Source organism: Malus domestica, chromosome 02 (assembly GCF_042453785.1).
Source record: "Malus domestica chromosome 02, GDT2T_hap1".
In the NCBI taxonomy this organism is placed as follows: Eukaryota; Viridiplantae; Streptophyta; class Magnoliopsida; order Rosales; family Rosaceae; genus Malus; species Malus domestica.
This window is the reverse complement of record NC_091662.1, coordinates 20,647,171-20,663,886: the sequence shown is the minus strand read 5'-3', so window position 1 is coordinate 20,663,886 and position 16,716 is coordinate 20,647,171. Positions and strand designations below refer to the sequence as shown.

Sequence of the window (16,716 nt, the reverse complement as noted above, 5' to 3'; positions counted from 1 at the left end):
TTTTTTCATTAATCTACAGTTCTAAGGTGTCGACGGAACAAATTAGCCCGAATCCAGAATGAGGACGGCATTTGGCAGGATGGTCATTCTGGAGTTAGAGTGATGGTGGAAGATCACTTTAAAAGATTATTTACGTCTGATAGCAATCTAGATTGGGGGGATATCCTTAGTTGCCTGGACCCGGTGGTAACGGATGAAATGAATGAGAGACTTTAAGTAGTCCTATTTCCGATGAGGACATCAAAGATGTTGTGTTCAACATGGGAGGGTCTAAGGCGCCTGGACCTGATGGGTTTCAAGGTTTGTTTTTCTAATCCTATTGGGATATTATTGCGGCTGAGGTCCATGGTATAGTTCCCGATTGCCTAGAGGGTGATGGTTGTCCCTCTATTATCAACTCTACCTATATTGCTTTGATTCCTAAGGTCCCAAACCCGGAAGGGGTTAATCAGTTTAGGCCCATAAGCCTATGTAATTTTTCTTATAAGGTTCTATCTAAGATTTTGGCAAATCGTTTGAAACCAATGTTGGATAAAATAATTTCACCGAATCAAAATGCATTCATCAAAGGCAGACAAATATAAGATAATATCATCTTGGCTCATGAAATTTTTCATTTCCTTAAGTTGAGAAGAACGAAGACAAAGTTCAAAATATGGATCAAAATTGATATGAACAAGGGTTATGATCGGGTAGAATGGGATTTCCTGGAGGCAGTTATGGTGCAACTCAGTTTCCAGCAATTATGGATTGCTATAGTTATGAGGTGCATTAAAACTGTTGAGTTATCTATTCTAATCAATGGGAGGCCAGGGAGAGCTTTTAAACCAACAAGGGGCCTTCGTCAGGAGGATCCCATATCCCCCTACTTGTTCCTCTTTCTCAGTGAGGTTCTTTCTCTGGTAGTCAGTAAGGTGGTTCAGCAGGGATATTTGGAGGGCATCAGGATATCTACTTCGGGACCTATGCTATCACATTTATTGTTTGTTGATGACACTCTAATATTTCTTTTAGCTACCAAATAGAATTGTAAGAATTTTTCTTCCCTTCTCCATGTGTACTGTAGAGCGTTTGAGCAGCAGGTTAGCCTTTAGAATCAGTGGTTTATTTTGGGGCGAATACTCCTGCCCATCTGGCCTCAGAGCTTTGTAATATCTTAGAAATGCCAAGGTGGACAACCCCGGGAAATATTTGGCTTTACCAACAATTTGGGGGAGATCGAAGAAGGAGACCTTACAGTTTATCAAGGATCGGATATTGACAAAGATTACTGGTTGGAAATGGTGATTTCTTTCTCAAGCGGGGAAGGAAGTTCTCATAAAAGCGGTGGTACAGGGCTATTCCTATGTACCCAATGTGTGTTTTCCGATTGCCAGTGAGTTTGTGCAAAGATATTGATATGGCAGTGGCGAGGTTTTGGTGGGCGGGAGCAGAAAGGGATCGTGGGATGTATTGGGTTAATTGGAAGGATTTGGGTCGGTAAAAAATGGAGGGTGGTTTGGGTTTCCGCAACTTGAATGATTTTAATTTTGTCCTTCTTGCGAAGCAGTGTTGGCGGTTGATTCATGATCCTAACTCCCTATGGGCTCGTGTTTTGAAATAGCGATATTTCCCTAATGTTTCTTTCTTGGAAACTAAAAAGAGTGGAATGGCCTCTTGGGCATGGGCGAGTTTGTTAGAGGGGAGGGATCTTATTCTAAAAGATGCTAGATGGCAGATTATGGGAGGGATGAAGGTTTGGTTTTGGGAGGATAATTGGGTCTTGGGCATCTTAGGGGGGCACCCCACCCTTCTTAATCACTCGGCTATCATTAGGGAGTGCAAGGTTACGGAGTTTGTTGATCCGGTCTCGAGGGATTGGAATTTTGACCTTCTTTCTAACGTTATCTCGGAAACGAAGCGTGATGCCATTTCTCGAATTTATGTGGGCCAATTATGAGTCCTGATAAGCTTGTTTGGCCGTTTGAACGAAATGGCTCTTTTTCAGTTAAGTCTGGATATTGGAGATGTCAAAGTCAACATCCCAGTATAAACCTTGATCGCCCTTCCTCTTCTCGAAGTGTTGACCCTCAGGTTTGGGCTTGGATTTGGAGTTGTAAGGCCCCCCCAAAGATGAGAAACTTCTTATGAAGGGCTCTTCAGGATGCTTGTGCCACTAAATCTAATATGTTTCAATGTAGGTGTGCCACATCCCCCCTCTGCCCAATTTGTAACGAAAGTGAGGAGACCATGGAGCATATTATCCTTCTGTGTCCATGGGTTTCCAAAGTTTGGAATGGGGGACCGATAAGTCTTTAGATTAATCGAAGCTCAATCACTACTTAGGCTGATTGGTTGTGCTTGGGGATAAATCAAAATCAGGGTTGTAAGGAGGATCTTGTTCGTTTTATGGCAGACCTGGTTTTTACATGTTGGTTTATTTGGAGAGCCCGTTATGATGTTGTTTTCAACGGTGTAAAACCTTCTCCTTTCAGAACTCATCAGGCTATCATCATTGCCTTGGAATCTTTTAAGCATGCCTCATCTTCTCTACATTTGTTGTCTATTGTCTGAAACAGCCTTCTTAGAGGTATGCACCATCTTGCTCTTTGGTCTCCTCCCCTAGTTAATTGGTTTAAGGTGAATGTTGATGCGTGTTGGAATAAAGACTCTCTATACGAGCAGATTGGGATTGTGGTTTGAGACTGTTTCTCGGGTTGCAGGGCAATGAAGAGTGTCTGGGTGCATGCGTCTTCGGTTGGGATGGCAGAAGCATTAGCTGTTCTGGAAGGGTGCTTATTGGCAAAAATTTTACAAGTGCAGGAGGTGGTAATTGAGTCGGATGCTCAAGTCATTATTCGGTCCCTCAATTCTCCTTTTCTGAGTTGTGATTGGGACCTCCTCCCAATTCTTAGCCGTGTTTTGGAGGTTAGGAGGAGCTTTCAATCATGCTCCTGGTCGTGGACTCCACGATCAGCAAATATGGAGGTGGATTTTTTCGCGAGGAATATTTCACCGTAGATGTGCGGCTTCGGCTGGGTTGTACGACCTCCATCTTCGTTAGTTGGCATTTTGAATAAAGACGGTCTCCCATGTCCTCTTTTGTAAGATAGGGGTTTCTGTGCACTGATAGATAGGGCAAAACTGGTACTTGGTGTGGTGGCTTCTCTCTCGATCCTATTTATCGTTGTCTCTGTTTCTCTGGTGTTGCGGAGTCTTTTCTCTGCTTGTTGTTTGGCCTTGTGCCTTTCTTTTCTATGAAGTTTTCCCTTTACCAAAAAAAAATGTTAGGTACTTTACTTTTTGTGCAATGAACTTGCGCGATGGAGACTTAAATTCATTGCGCGAAACACCCTTGTGCAATGTCAACTCCTTCGTCACATAAAGTTCTATCTCGCAAATGGTTTTTTCTACTAGTGAATTCTATAAAGAAACACTATTTTTCCAATCATACAAACGTCCTTAATCAATTCCACAATTTTTTTGGGCAACAACATATTTATTTATGTTACAAAAGAAATCTGATGATAATTATAAAGCACAGGAGAAAGGCATTGGTGGCTGACTGGCTGGCAACCAAGAATCACCAGCAATGGTGTTCCCAGCACTGGAATTTGAAGCCTCCAAGTCACTAGAAATGACATGGTAACCTAACCATTTGTGCGAAACATAGCTGAATAACAGAGAAAATTTTGGACTTTACTGTATTCACAGGCATTTTTTTTTCCAACGTTAATCAGATCAATAATAAACAAAAAAGTAATTCTTTAGTAAATATTTCTCAATTAGATTTTTCAGTTTCGTATGATAAGATTGAAGAAATTTTTTTTCTTGTCGAAGATTAAGAAAGATTAAGAAAGGATTCAGTTACTACTTTTATTTTAGAAAAAAGATAATTCCCCACCTTTGAACAGTTTATCATTGACCAAGATGTACAATATCTCGATGAAACAAGTCGGATTTTTTGCTTTGGCAATTAATCAAACAAATGAATAAGTATACAATCATACTGGATCGACAATGTTGATAACTAAGTACAAAAAATATGTGGTCAATTTTTTTATTTTTTATTTTTTATAATATGATAGACATATTTATATAGATTCATAAATTACAATCATTAAATAACCTCCCAAACCAGAAACAGCAAAATGATCAACAATAGTATCTAAATCAGACAAACACAAATATAAGAACCTTATCCATTATTAGTCATATAAACAATTTCACAAAGAATGACAATTCATGAGCCATTGACAATTCCATATAAAGAAACACTACTTTTTTGGGCAACAGCCAATTTATTTATTATGTTACAAACAAATCTATTAATAATCATAGACCAGAGGTGAAAGGCACATTGGTGGCTGGCAACCAAGAACCACCAGCAATGAAGTTCCCAACACTGAATTCGGAAGCCTCCGAGGCACTAGTAATCACATGGTAACCTGCCCAACTAACCCTATTTTTAGTGGATGCACCAGGGCCAGTGTTCATGTATTCACCATAATACAAAGTCTTCAAGGCAAAATCGCCACTCCATTCCATCCAACCTGCTGGGTTAATTAAGCTATCAAGGTATGTCTTCATAAACACCGTTCGAGAATATTGCTTCCACGGCCTCCCTAGGTATGTTTTAACTGAACTTTGAACCGGTTTTAAGTCCGAAGCAGCTGTAACCTTACAATTATGAATGGAAATTCCTGTGTTCTGATTTGGGTCGGTTCGGCCCTGGGCTGTAACTGTGTTGGTTTTGTGGTTGTGAACATAAATGTTACTATTTTGAATAACCACGGCAGCGTTGCCAAAAATAAAGTCAACAGTTCCATAGATGTCACATTCTCTATAGAATTGCCTTTCAGAGTGCACATAGAGGGTGTCTTGGTTCCCCTCAAAGCTACACTTGTAAAACACAGATAGATCTGAACCGGACCGGAGTGCCACGGCTTGCCCACTTGTTAGACCGGCAGTGTTTTCGAATGTTATGCCTTGGGCAATAAACCCATCTCCGACCACAGCTACAATGAAGAAAATAAAAAATCAAAACTGTTATGTATTGTAAATAGCTTAGTTGCGTGTGTGTAATTGCTGACTTTGCAAATATTCTTTGGCCAATATAAGAAGACAACGGAAAAGAACAGTTTCGTACCACAATCTAACATGTTCAAACTAGTTGATCGTCATCGTAGTCCATAGTTAAGACAAGTGGAGGAAAAATGTTAATCTTGTAAGTATCTAGATGACATGATCATTGTCTATCACCAGTGAAATAAAACTCGACAAATTAGCTTACCCTCCCAGTCAATGAACTTAATGACTATCAAACTTTACGCTTTGCCTAGCCAGTACTACTACTACCATCTAATCATTCTTATAATAATTTACTACGTACTTCTCTTTTTGACTCTCTCACATCTATTTTCAAACAAACTAGTAAATTACATATATTACAAGTGACTTGTTCACTTTTTTTATTATGAGATACAAATTTTCTTATTATTTGTGACCGGTGACCCCATTGAATTTATCATCAAGCCAAAAAAATGTTTCGTAGAACATAATAAAGAATTGAAGCTAATTTTACTTACCAACTGTAGCTGAATTGAAGGTTGTAGTACCCCCGCCAACACTTTTGCTTCCTGTAATGATTGTCTTTCCTATGCCATCTCCCAACAACATGATATTATTCAACTTTATCTGAACATTTTCCTTGTAGCTCCCTGCCTTCACATATATCACATACCTCCCGCTCCCTTTTCTCTTTGAAGCTGCAGATATTGCCTCATTTATGGTCTTGTAATTCCCTGAACCGTCTTTTGCCACCACAATATCTGCCTTAGGAGAAGACGACTGCAAGAGCTTCCGATCCCCGGGCTTCACCCAAGTTGGAAAGCCTTGTTTATATTCTGGCTGAGAGGTGTACGGTACTTTGTTAATGGACAAAGTGTTGCTAATCAAATTAGAAACATTATTAGATGGCATGAGCTGATTATTCGAGACAGCGAGGTCTACAAACCCTGCTAGACATGTCTCAAGGTTCGTGAGAGCTGTGCTGAGCCAAGATTGAGCGTCGTTTTGAGTAGCGCCATTGGTGACGGGATCTATGGATTTGTTGAGCTTTTGGATTGTGTAGTCATAAAGCTCAAGGCAGTCAGCCCATGCAGCTTTTTCATGTGCATTTTGGCACTTTGAGCCAAGTGAATACAAGTTGGTGTGAGCAAGTATGGCACGGTCTAGGGCTAGTTGGGTTGATATCTTGAAGAATTGGGACTTACCTTTGATGGGGATATTATTTGGGTTATGGCTTAGAAAACTCTCGCATGGGTGTGGGTGAGGGGTTTGGCTACACCATGTTTTCACATCATTGGGAGAGTAACCAAAAATGATTAATGGAGAGAGACAAATCACCAAATAAAGTGTCGAGTAAAATCGAATTGCCATTTTGTATGGCTTTTTTATCAAGAAATGTAATGATGAAATGGGTGATTGGGAGACTAGAGAGCTAGCTGAACTTGTGTGTTTGAAATATGGTGTGCATGGCTTACGTTATTGGGTTCTTTATATAGAAGGGAAGCAGTCGTGAGGTACATGGTTTTGGCCAATATTACTTTGGGTTATAAAGCGCGTAAAGTGATTGGGTGCACAACTTTCCTTTGTTACTTTTCTCCCAATAGATCGACTAGTATACAACAAAATTTTTTATCATGACTGATAATATAATATAAGTATAGTTATTTGGTGGGCGAGGAACTTGATAATATTGTAGGGCGCTTCAACTATAGGATTGTTGGTAGCAAATGTAGTTGCAATTAATAATGCTAGGAGTAACTTTATATATATATATCATCCGAATTTGATCGATGACATATGACATGGTGGGTTGAGGAATGAAGAGAAGGACGTTGCAATTGGCAAATGGCATTTTGGCATGTCATATGCAACATTTGGTAACAATAAATTGGAACATTATTTGGCGCTGCGAAAATAATTGGACAACAATTTGTAATACTACAAAAATATAGGAGTCGTTTAATATTATTTTATTTTCAGTTTTTATTTCATTTCTATTTTTTTATCATATTTTTTTTATTTAATTTGATGATCGAAAATTAAAAATAGTATTTTGAAATGTATAGAAAAAAAATTGTGATAGTACCACCCTCGATCAAACATCGATCACTATAGCATGTCGTTTTAGATTAGACATGTATATAGGTCAACTTGTTTTGCTCACGATTTCACAATCTGTGTCATTCAGTCATTGGAATACTTTTCACCAAAAGAAAAAAGTCATTTGAATTACTTTTCAATGGGCTCTACGTCGCAATAATATTAGATAATATTTGACGAATTGTTCATATTCTTTTCCAATCGGCCGCCAAAACTACGTAAAAGCCTTTGCACGCATTATGCATAAGAAACCAGCGCAGCTATTATGGCGGCAACGACCCAACTCTATAATAGAAAGGAAAAAAAAGGTTGAGTTAAGTAACGGTATTTTGCTAATATTGAAGATTAGTACAGTGCTATAATAAGTACTCTCAGAAGCTTAGTGATCTCATCTTCAATAACTCGGCTTCTCCGTAAGCGAGAGTTTTTCTTTTTGAGTGAGAGTTTTTCTTTCTAAATGAGTTTTTCTCACCGGTGTGTAGTTAGTCTTACTAACAAAATGTTTAGCCATCAGCCCTAGCTGTCTGGGTAGGCCCTTAGAATTTGGGGCCCTAGGCAAGCCTTTAAAGTGAGGGCCTAGAGTTTTTTGGACTCTGACCTTTTGTACATTAATATGTATAAAAAAAAATAAAAAAAGTTTTCTAAATACATGAAAAAGTCTATTTATACATCAAATATCATTTACAATTAATATCAAAAGAAAATATATACGAACATTATTTATATATTACATGTCTCGCGTTTTTATACGCAAATATGCTAAATAAGTTTACATAATCTAATTTTTCAGCTAATTCCTTTTCAATTGACAAAAATAGCTAACTCATTCAATTTGTGGATGGATGATGATATTGATAATCATGGGTTTTTTTATTTTATTTATTTATGGTTTCAATTTAAAAAAAAAAATCAAAAACAGAATAAACAACAAAACAAGGCATACTTTTACAAAACTTGATATCCAAAACGGTAAAACCCTAAAATGAATCCATAAACCCCGAAAAAATTGAATCTCTAAATCCCTAAAATCTTTTAAATCCTAAATCCCTAGAGTAATCCATATACCCCTAAAAGATTGAATCTCTCAATCCCTTTCTCTCTCAAACTATTTTCCTCTACACCAACGATAAGATTATCGGATTGTCTATAAAGGTTAATTGTAATTACAGAACATGTTTAACTGATTGAGACCATATATATACCCGCCCATTTGAAAGTGTAAACATGTATTTGAATGGAATCTTGAGTCTCTATATTTAGCCTCAGTGCATTTACATGCACTTGACAAAATCTTAACTATTTGATTAATCTAACAGAATTGTTATTCCACATCAGTATATAATCATACTAAATTGAAAATTCACCTTTTGTACCGTATCACTTGCCTCTTCCCATCACAATTCACAAACCCTAATGATTCAATTTTTCGTTTCCCATCCCCACGACCCGTCACACTTTACAAAAGTTCATTATCCCAGATTTTTCACAGCTGCCATATATCTCCAACAGTCTAACGACTCCAACTCCAACCCCAACCCCAACCCCAACCCCTCCTCCCTCATCCCTCGTCAGTCTCACCCACACCGGCCTCTTCTGATCCTTTTTAAATGAAATCCGGACATCTAATTTGTCTTTTAAAATTCAACTTACAGAGGCATTGAAACTATACAGTTTTTATTATACTTTTACTGTTTTGTTACTTTTATTGTAAAACCAGTTTTCACCCTTCTAGAAACATGACGTTATATTCCTCGTAATTTGTGTAATATGAAAGGATTCAAATACGCGGAGGACAGAGAGCAAACTTTAGATAAGATGTACATGATGCACTAAACCGACTGACGAGCGAGGAGGGATGAGGGTTTGAGGTTTAACCGTTGAGAGATAGCAGCAATAACTGGGAATTTTGGAAGATGGTTTGTAATAGAAGACGTCGGAAGGATTGAAGGATGAGTAATCAAAACGAAATTGCTAACGTGGAATTGCTGAATCCATTAGATCAATCAAACGGAGATATACATACACACATACATAGATTTATATTGATATTTATATTTTGAATATTTGACTGCCAACTTGAAGTTGAGACTTGAAAGAATGGCAACAATAGCGATTTGGAATTCAAAACTTACTAGTCAATATCCCAAAAGACAATGAACAATACTGAATTCATAGTGTTCATTTTAATATGAGTAACACCATGACTGATATGTTTTTCTTTTGTGGGATACGTACATAATATTTCATTGGACATTTATTTATATTATAACATGTAAACAAATTATAACTTAAGTTAATTACTTGACGTTTATATATTAAAACCTTATTAGGAAACTTTGAGCTCTCATGTAAGCTAGCCCTTGGTCGTAGGGACCTGCCTACCCAGCTAATTAACTAGTTAAGGCAGACTTTGAATTTTTGTTTAGGTGACCTTATCCTAAACATGGATTATAGACTCCAAATCAATATACCACCCAAAGTTGAAAGTTGGATCTCCCATGCCTTTATATGAAGATGTAACGTTTTCTGTGTTTACTAATCAAGTGTTTTACGTGTACACGAAATGTGCTTGACCATTTCTAATTAAACCGGAATATATAGAATGTAGGTGCCTGTGAATGATCACAACTTAAACTTAGAGTGGTGCGATCCACACACCTCTTTTTACTTCTTACACACCATTTTCAATTTCTGACATTCGAATCAAATGAATTGAAAAAAATCAAATAATAAAAATTCACATGAGGTGTTTAAACGGTAAAAATGATGTGTGGATAACATCACCCTAAACTTATATTGGGTTCTACCTCTGCCCTTGTTATTATATATATAGTTCAACTCTCAATTAATAATGCAGACTATATGCTTCCACACGCAACTCCAAGGCCTAGATTCTAAAGCACACAAATAGAGTTTTGGATTGTGGAGCATGGTCCAACTTAAGGCTCATCGTTGACATATTTATAAAGTGGTAGTCATGCATTACGTTGCATGAGGTTTTTGCCAATTCTGAATGTCCAATAAAAATTGTCCAAACGAAAGATAATAGTATTTAGACATATAAATCCGTTTCCGCTAGGCAAGGACGTGGTGTGTACGTTTTGGTTGGGGGGAGGGGGGAGGGGGGGGACTAGGCAGTTACTATTCATGGCACGAATTCTAGGCAGAAGATTTTGTTAAGTATAACCACACGTGACGAGAAAATTTTAGGGATGACGGGAACACACATCTCAGCAGTGTAGGTGGTGTTCCCTGTTTCCACTAGGCAAGGACGTGGTGTGTACGTTTTGGGGAGGGGGGACTAGGCAGTTACTATTCATGGCACGACTTCTAGGCCCACGACAGAAGATTTTGTTAAGTATAACCACACGTGACGAGAAAATTTTAGGGATAACGGGAACACACACCTCAGCAGTGCAGGTGGTGTTCCCTTCCAATCCAATAGCGCCATCTGCCTCACTAAAGTCAAATAATTTTATCTTTTATAAAATAATCAATAAATGAATTTTTTTATTTTAAAAAATTGAACTCATTCCCGAGGCCCTTCCCCAACCTTCTAATTGTTACCCTCCAATTCCTCTCAGCCCCCGACATCCACCATCGCCGCCCGGTATTTTCTTGCAACTGCCGGAGAACCGACGACTTCCGCTTGGCAAAGATGAGAATCTGGAATTTGGTTGTGGGTGGTTGTTTGCGACTGCAAGAGCTAAGAAACAAAAATTCAAACAAAAACAAGTTTCTCCGAATAGAGGGAGAAGATGAAGATCCAGAAAATGCAAGGAAACAAAAACAAAGCATTAAAATCTCATCCCCTGCCTTGTTCTTTTGTTGTTGCTCTCAGTTTCCGGGAAACAAACAGAAAGTTTTCTACTTTTTCTGGTGTTTGAATTTCTGAAAAACTGATGGAGGAGAAGAACATAAGCATCGGAGTTCGAACTGGTAACAAAAAACTCGAAAGATTGATGGATTTTGACAGAGAGGGCCGTTTCTTTCAATGCTGAAAAAAAATTTAACGACAGTCGATGGAAATTACCCAGAAAAAATAAATAAATAAACAAACAAAAACGAGAAGAAAATTTATTCCCTCTCTTTGGTTTTCTCCCTGCTTTAATCCCTCTCTCTTCTTCTTATTTCTTTTGGGTCTTTTGATTTGATTCCTGGGCACCATTTTCTTTCCCTCTTTAGCCTTTCAATTTCCCTTCAAAGATTGAATCTTTATATGGTTTGGCCCAAAGAATGAAAGAATTGAACAGCAAATGTGTTGTGGGAACTTTGAGCTTTGAATCTTTTTCAAATTTCAGAGACCCCTTTTGCTTTCAGACTTGTTATCTGATTCTGGGTAGCAGTGATCAAGACTGGTTTTAGAGAGAGAGAGGAGAGAGAGATTGATATGCATCCTTCATTATGGAAGCCAATATCTCACTGTGCAGCTCTACTAGTGGAGAAGAAGTCCAAGAGGAGGAGAGACAATAGTTCTGGTTTGGCCGTCGATGCCAAGCGGAAGCCGTCGATTCTCTGGCAGCTGCAAGAAAATACTGGGCGGCGATAGTGGATGTCGGGGGGCTGAGAGTAATTGGAGGGGAATGATTAGGAGGTTGGGGGAGGGCCTCCGGAATGAGGTTTATTTTTTTTAATAAAAAAATCATTTATTGATTATTTTATAAAAAATAAAACTATTTGGCTTTAGTGGGGCAGATGGTGTTATTGGATTGGAAGGGAACACCACCTGCACAGTTGATGTATGTGTTCCCAGCATTTCTAAAAATTTCTCCCACGTGACAGGCAAAAATAAAAAGGAAAAATTATAATCCTTTATAATTTTTTTATATCATTTAAATTAAACATCTGTGTATTTTTAAAATTTGATTAAAGTGCTTTGATCAATAATCATCTCTATTTTTTTAAATTAAAATAATATTTGAATTTATCCTTTTATGTGCATGATGCACTTTTCCTTATTTAGTGGAGATATTAGTAATTAAACTATATTTTCTCTTCTTCCAAATATGTTTTTTCGATCACAGCTTTTTTTTTTTTGTTTTTTGGTTATGCAAACATTTAATATTATTTCTTTTTCCAAATGGTTTGTTTTTTTTATCAAATAGTTGGTTATCAACATAAAAGCTCCGTGTAATTTTTTTCAATTTTTTTTGTGAAAAATATATATATATATATATATATATATATATATTTGTTTTTTTAAGTATACTTGCTAACGAATTATTATTAGGTACAATAATACATTACGTATATATTATCTGCAGGTACGTTTAAATTTACAAAAATCATTAATTGGTACGTTTGTTTGCAATTTTGGTACGTTTGATTTGATACATATTGTTAATATTGGTACCTTTTTTTTTATTTTGGTACGTTTTATTTTGTACACTTTGTGTATTGGTATGTTTATATTATTCTCAATCCTATTTTTAGTTAATGTACTAAAAAAAACTTATTTCGGTACGTTTGATTTTGGGGATTTAAAAATATTTTAAACAATTTTGAAAAGAAAATATCTTAATCATAGATAATTATTGCTAAATTGAAGCATTATTGTGAAAATAAATTGAATCTAACCAACTTTTTTTTTTCAACAATTATCTCTAACGGAGGAGAGCGTAATCAAAATGTTAGATTATAGGAAATTTGTTACAATATCATGTGCATATAGCACCACAATTATGACAAAAAAGTTTAATCAAATCACTAAAAAATATGGATGTTTTATCTAAAAAATTCAAAAATGAGACGTCTATATCAAAAGATCCCAAATAAAAATAAAATCGTGTTTGATGTCAACTAAGCCACATGTTTCCTGAGTAACGGCCTAGGCACAATCTGTCTGGATTGCTACCTAAGCCCATTGGCTCCACCCACTTAGGCCATCTCTAACCGAGGGCTGGCCAGAGGGCTCATTTTAGCCATCTGGCCCTCCAAGATTCCCCAAGATATTAATATTTTAATGAACAGTACAGGGCCATATTGGCCTCCGTCTCCAATCGAGGGCCAAAGGGTCATAGGGCCAAACATAATTTATTATTTAAAAACTACAATTTAAATTCAAATCTAACGGCTAAATGTTTTTTTATGTTGTATAATTTGTATGTTGGTTAATGTTATTTAATGTTGTTTCATATTGTTTAATGTTGTTTCATGTTACTTAATTTAATTTAATGTTGTATAAATGGCCTAGGAAGTTATAGGAAAAAAATAGAATTGAAAAAAAATATGAAACAAATTTTGTGAAATAGAAGTTATAGGAAAAAAAATGAAATTTTAAAAAATATGAAACAAATTTTGTAAAATAGAAGTTATATGAAAAAAAAAATATGAATCAAATTTTGTAAAATAGAAGTTATAGGAAAAAAATAGAATTTAAAAAAAATTGAAACAAATTTTGTGAAATAGAAGTTATAGGAAAAAAATGGAATTTAAAAAAAAATATGAAACAAATTTTGTAAAATAGAAGTTAGAGGAAAAAAAATTGAATTTAAAAAAAAATTGAAACAAATTTTGTAAAATAGAATTGAAAAAAAAATATGAAACAAAATTTGATTCATATGAAAAGGAAAAAAAAGGGAAAAAAAGAAGTTTAAATTCATATATATATAAAAAAAAGTTAATACAACGGCTACTAGCCGTTATATTAAAAAAAATTCAAACTATTAGTGTCGGTTATAACCGACACTAATAGTAATTAAAAAAAAAATTTTGCCTTTGAATAACTATTACTGTCGGTTATAACCAACAGTATTAAAAATTCTTCTTTAATGTTGTCGGTTATAACCGACAGCAATAGGAAAACATTAAAAAAAAAATAGCCAGCCCGGGGCTGGCTGGCTGGCCGAAAGCAGCCAGCCCTCCAGCCCTCTCCGATCCCGTGGGCCCCTCCCAGATTCCAGAGCCCTCTGGCCTAGCCCTCGGTTGGAGACAGTTTTAGGGCTATTTTCGGCCCTCTGGCCCTCTGGACCCTTCGGTTAGAGATGGCCTTACCTAAGTTGTGGACAACCACTAGAGCTAGGTGTTGGCAAAAACTGTCCAATTGCCTAGACAACTGGAGTTGCTCTTTAGGATTGATACACTTAATTTCATGAAAAAAGAAGAGAATGTTTGAACTCGAAATGCATTGATTGAAAAAAAAAAAGATTGTAACCACCAGAGCAATGGTTCCCATAAGGGCCAGTACCATAATGTAAGTTTTCAATTTGGACATTTCATTCATTCAAACAAGAACCCATTTAATTAGCGAACTAATTTTAGTTATTACGCTACATACCATGTCTTACAAAATAAACTGCATGTAGTAATTACCTACTTTATATACATGCAAAAGCGTGCTTTTGTTATCTTGGATTTATATTGCAAAGAATGAAGAATTAGATGAAGATTTTAACCATAGAATACAAGTTAAACGGATGAAGTAGATGAGTGTAGTAAAGGTCAAGGAAAAACTTAATAAGACAACAATAAGGCTAGTAATGTTTTATGGCACGAAATGTTGAACGGGTCAACCATCAATGCATGCAAAAAATGAGTGTAGTGGAGATGAGAATGCTTCATTGGAGGTGTTGGCACACAAGAATGAACATGATTAAGAATGAGGATATTTAGGAGTGGTTGCAATTGAAGATAGGAAAAAAGAAAATTGGTTAAGGTGATTTGGACATGTGAAATGAAACATATAGATGCTCTGGATAGAAAATGCGATTATGAGACAGAGACTCAAGGGAAAAGGGTAGAGGAAGACCTAAAGAGTTGGACATAGACTTTAAGAAAGGGCATAGACTACTTGGAGCTAATGGAAGACTTGGCGCAAAATCAAGCGCATTGGTGTTCTAATATTCATAAAGCTAATGTCACATCCCGGCTCGGGCCCCCACCACATTCTGGGCACGACTCTAACGTAGCACGATATTGTCCGCTTTAGGCCCCGACCACGCCTTCATGGTTTTGTTTTTGGGAACTCACATGAGAACTTCCTAGTGGGCCACCCATCATGGGAATGTTTTGGCCCCTTTCTCGCTTAACTTCGGAGTTTCGATGGAACCCGAAACCAGTGAGCTCCCAAAAAGCCTCATGCTAAAGAAGATGAACATATACATATAAGGCATAGAGGATCTACTCTCCTAAATGATGTGGGATGTTACAGCTAACCTCACTTAGTGAAATAAGACTTTTTTGTTGTTGTTATATATACATGCAATTTAATTGTCAATTCATATTTGAATTAGTAATCACGCCTCTCTTCTTAGAAACAGTCTTCCTCTTTATAATATCTCACAAAAGTTATGGTTATCACACTTGAACCACAGATACAAATATAGGTATAGTTATATGATGAGGTAATACGAAAAAATTTTGAAAATTAAGATATAATATGTCATGGATACAATAATAAAAATACATATTTAAAAGAAATGTGAGAGTTATATTTCTTGTTTCAATTAGAGGCAAGCTCTTCGTATTCATCAACTTTCAACTAAAGTTCTATTTTCTATTCGTTTTCTCCTCTTAATTTATCATATGAAAGTGTAAAAGTATCAAAAAAACTGGATACGCATCTATCAAATTAAAACCGTATTTGTTGACCATGACACATATCCAATAAGTATTCAAGAGTATTTGACATGTATCGTGTTTGATAAAGTATCGAATATGAAATACGCGACAAAACTGTGCACAGAAGTATCCGTGATTCATAGATTATCGCCAAGGGCAATAAACGAAGAAAAAAAAAAGCTATGGTGAAAACTTAGCTCCAAATGGCATATTGATCACAAATAGGAATTGTGATTAATTCGTTGAGTAGACCAACAAACTAGTTTATTCTCTCTTTCCAATTTAAGTAGATTCTTTTGACTGCATGGCACAACATTGACAAAAGCAATTGACAAATACGATATACTAATTTAAAGACATTCAAATTCGTTGCCAATGATTGTATTGCAATTTGCAAGCTATAATTCTAAAAATAATATTTGAATTATTCGTGTCTATCCGGTTAATGTTGGTCGTATTGGGCGATCATGATTACTCTGCATGCCGATTACCTCCTAATCCTGTTTAGAATTTGAAATAAGCTTATCCTTTATTTAAAACAAAATTTTCAGTCAAGTTGAAATAAAAAATAATAATCAAGATTATTTTTCAGGGAAAATAAAAGATGCATGATTTGCGTCGTTCATTTTCTTCTAGAAGATGATGTGATGATTTTCTATGAGAACAAAAAAGGAAAATTATGTCACATCCTGACCAAAATCAAGGCATGATGGCCATCACATAAGAGTGATGTAACCATGTGCACAGTGCGGAAACAAAATTTATATAGAGAAATACGAGTAAATAAAAACCAAGCTACTAGTAGTACTAGATAAAAACCAAGCTACTAGTAGTACTAGCTAAGATAAAGTGCTAGTGCGAGATTAAGTGTGAAAATACACAACCAGAGTATAAATAGCCTAAGTGCAGTCAGGCAGGACAAGTACAATTTATACAACACCCAAGGGTGATCCTACATTTATGATGTTCTGTCAAAACCACCGTCGAAATCCCCGTGAGCCACCAAAG

The 16,716-nt window shown here is 36.2% G+C and overlaps 1 protein-coding gene across 1 annotated transcript; it reads right to left on the bottom strand.

The window, feature by feature from the left end:
* Window positions 1-4,167: 4,167 nt before the first annotated feature.
* LOC103405945 (pectinesterase 2) lies at window positions 4,168-6,524 on the bottom strand. The gene is made up of 2 exons (XM_008344979.4): window positions 5,568-6,524; window positions 4,168-4,997 (listed from the first exon to the last, which is right to left on the bottom strand). The coding sequence occupies exons 1-2, from the start codon at window positions 6,418-6,420 to the stop codon at window positions 4,315-4,317; spliced, it is 1,536 nt and encodes a 511-aa protein (XP_008343201.1). The 5' UTR covers window positions 6,421-6,524; the 3' UTR covers window positions 4,168-4,314.
* Between the last annotated feature and the right edge of the window lie 10,192 nt (window positions 6,525-16,716).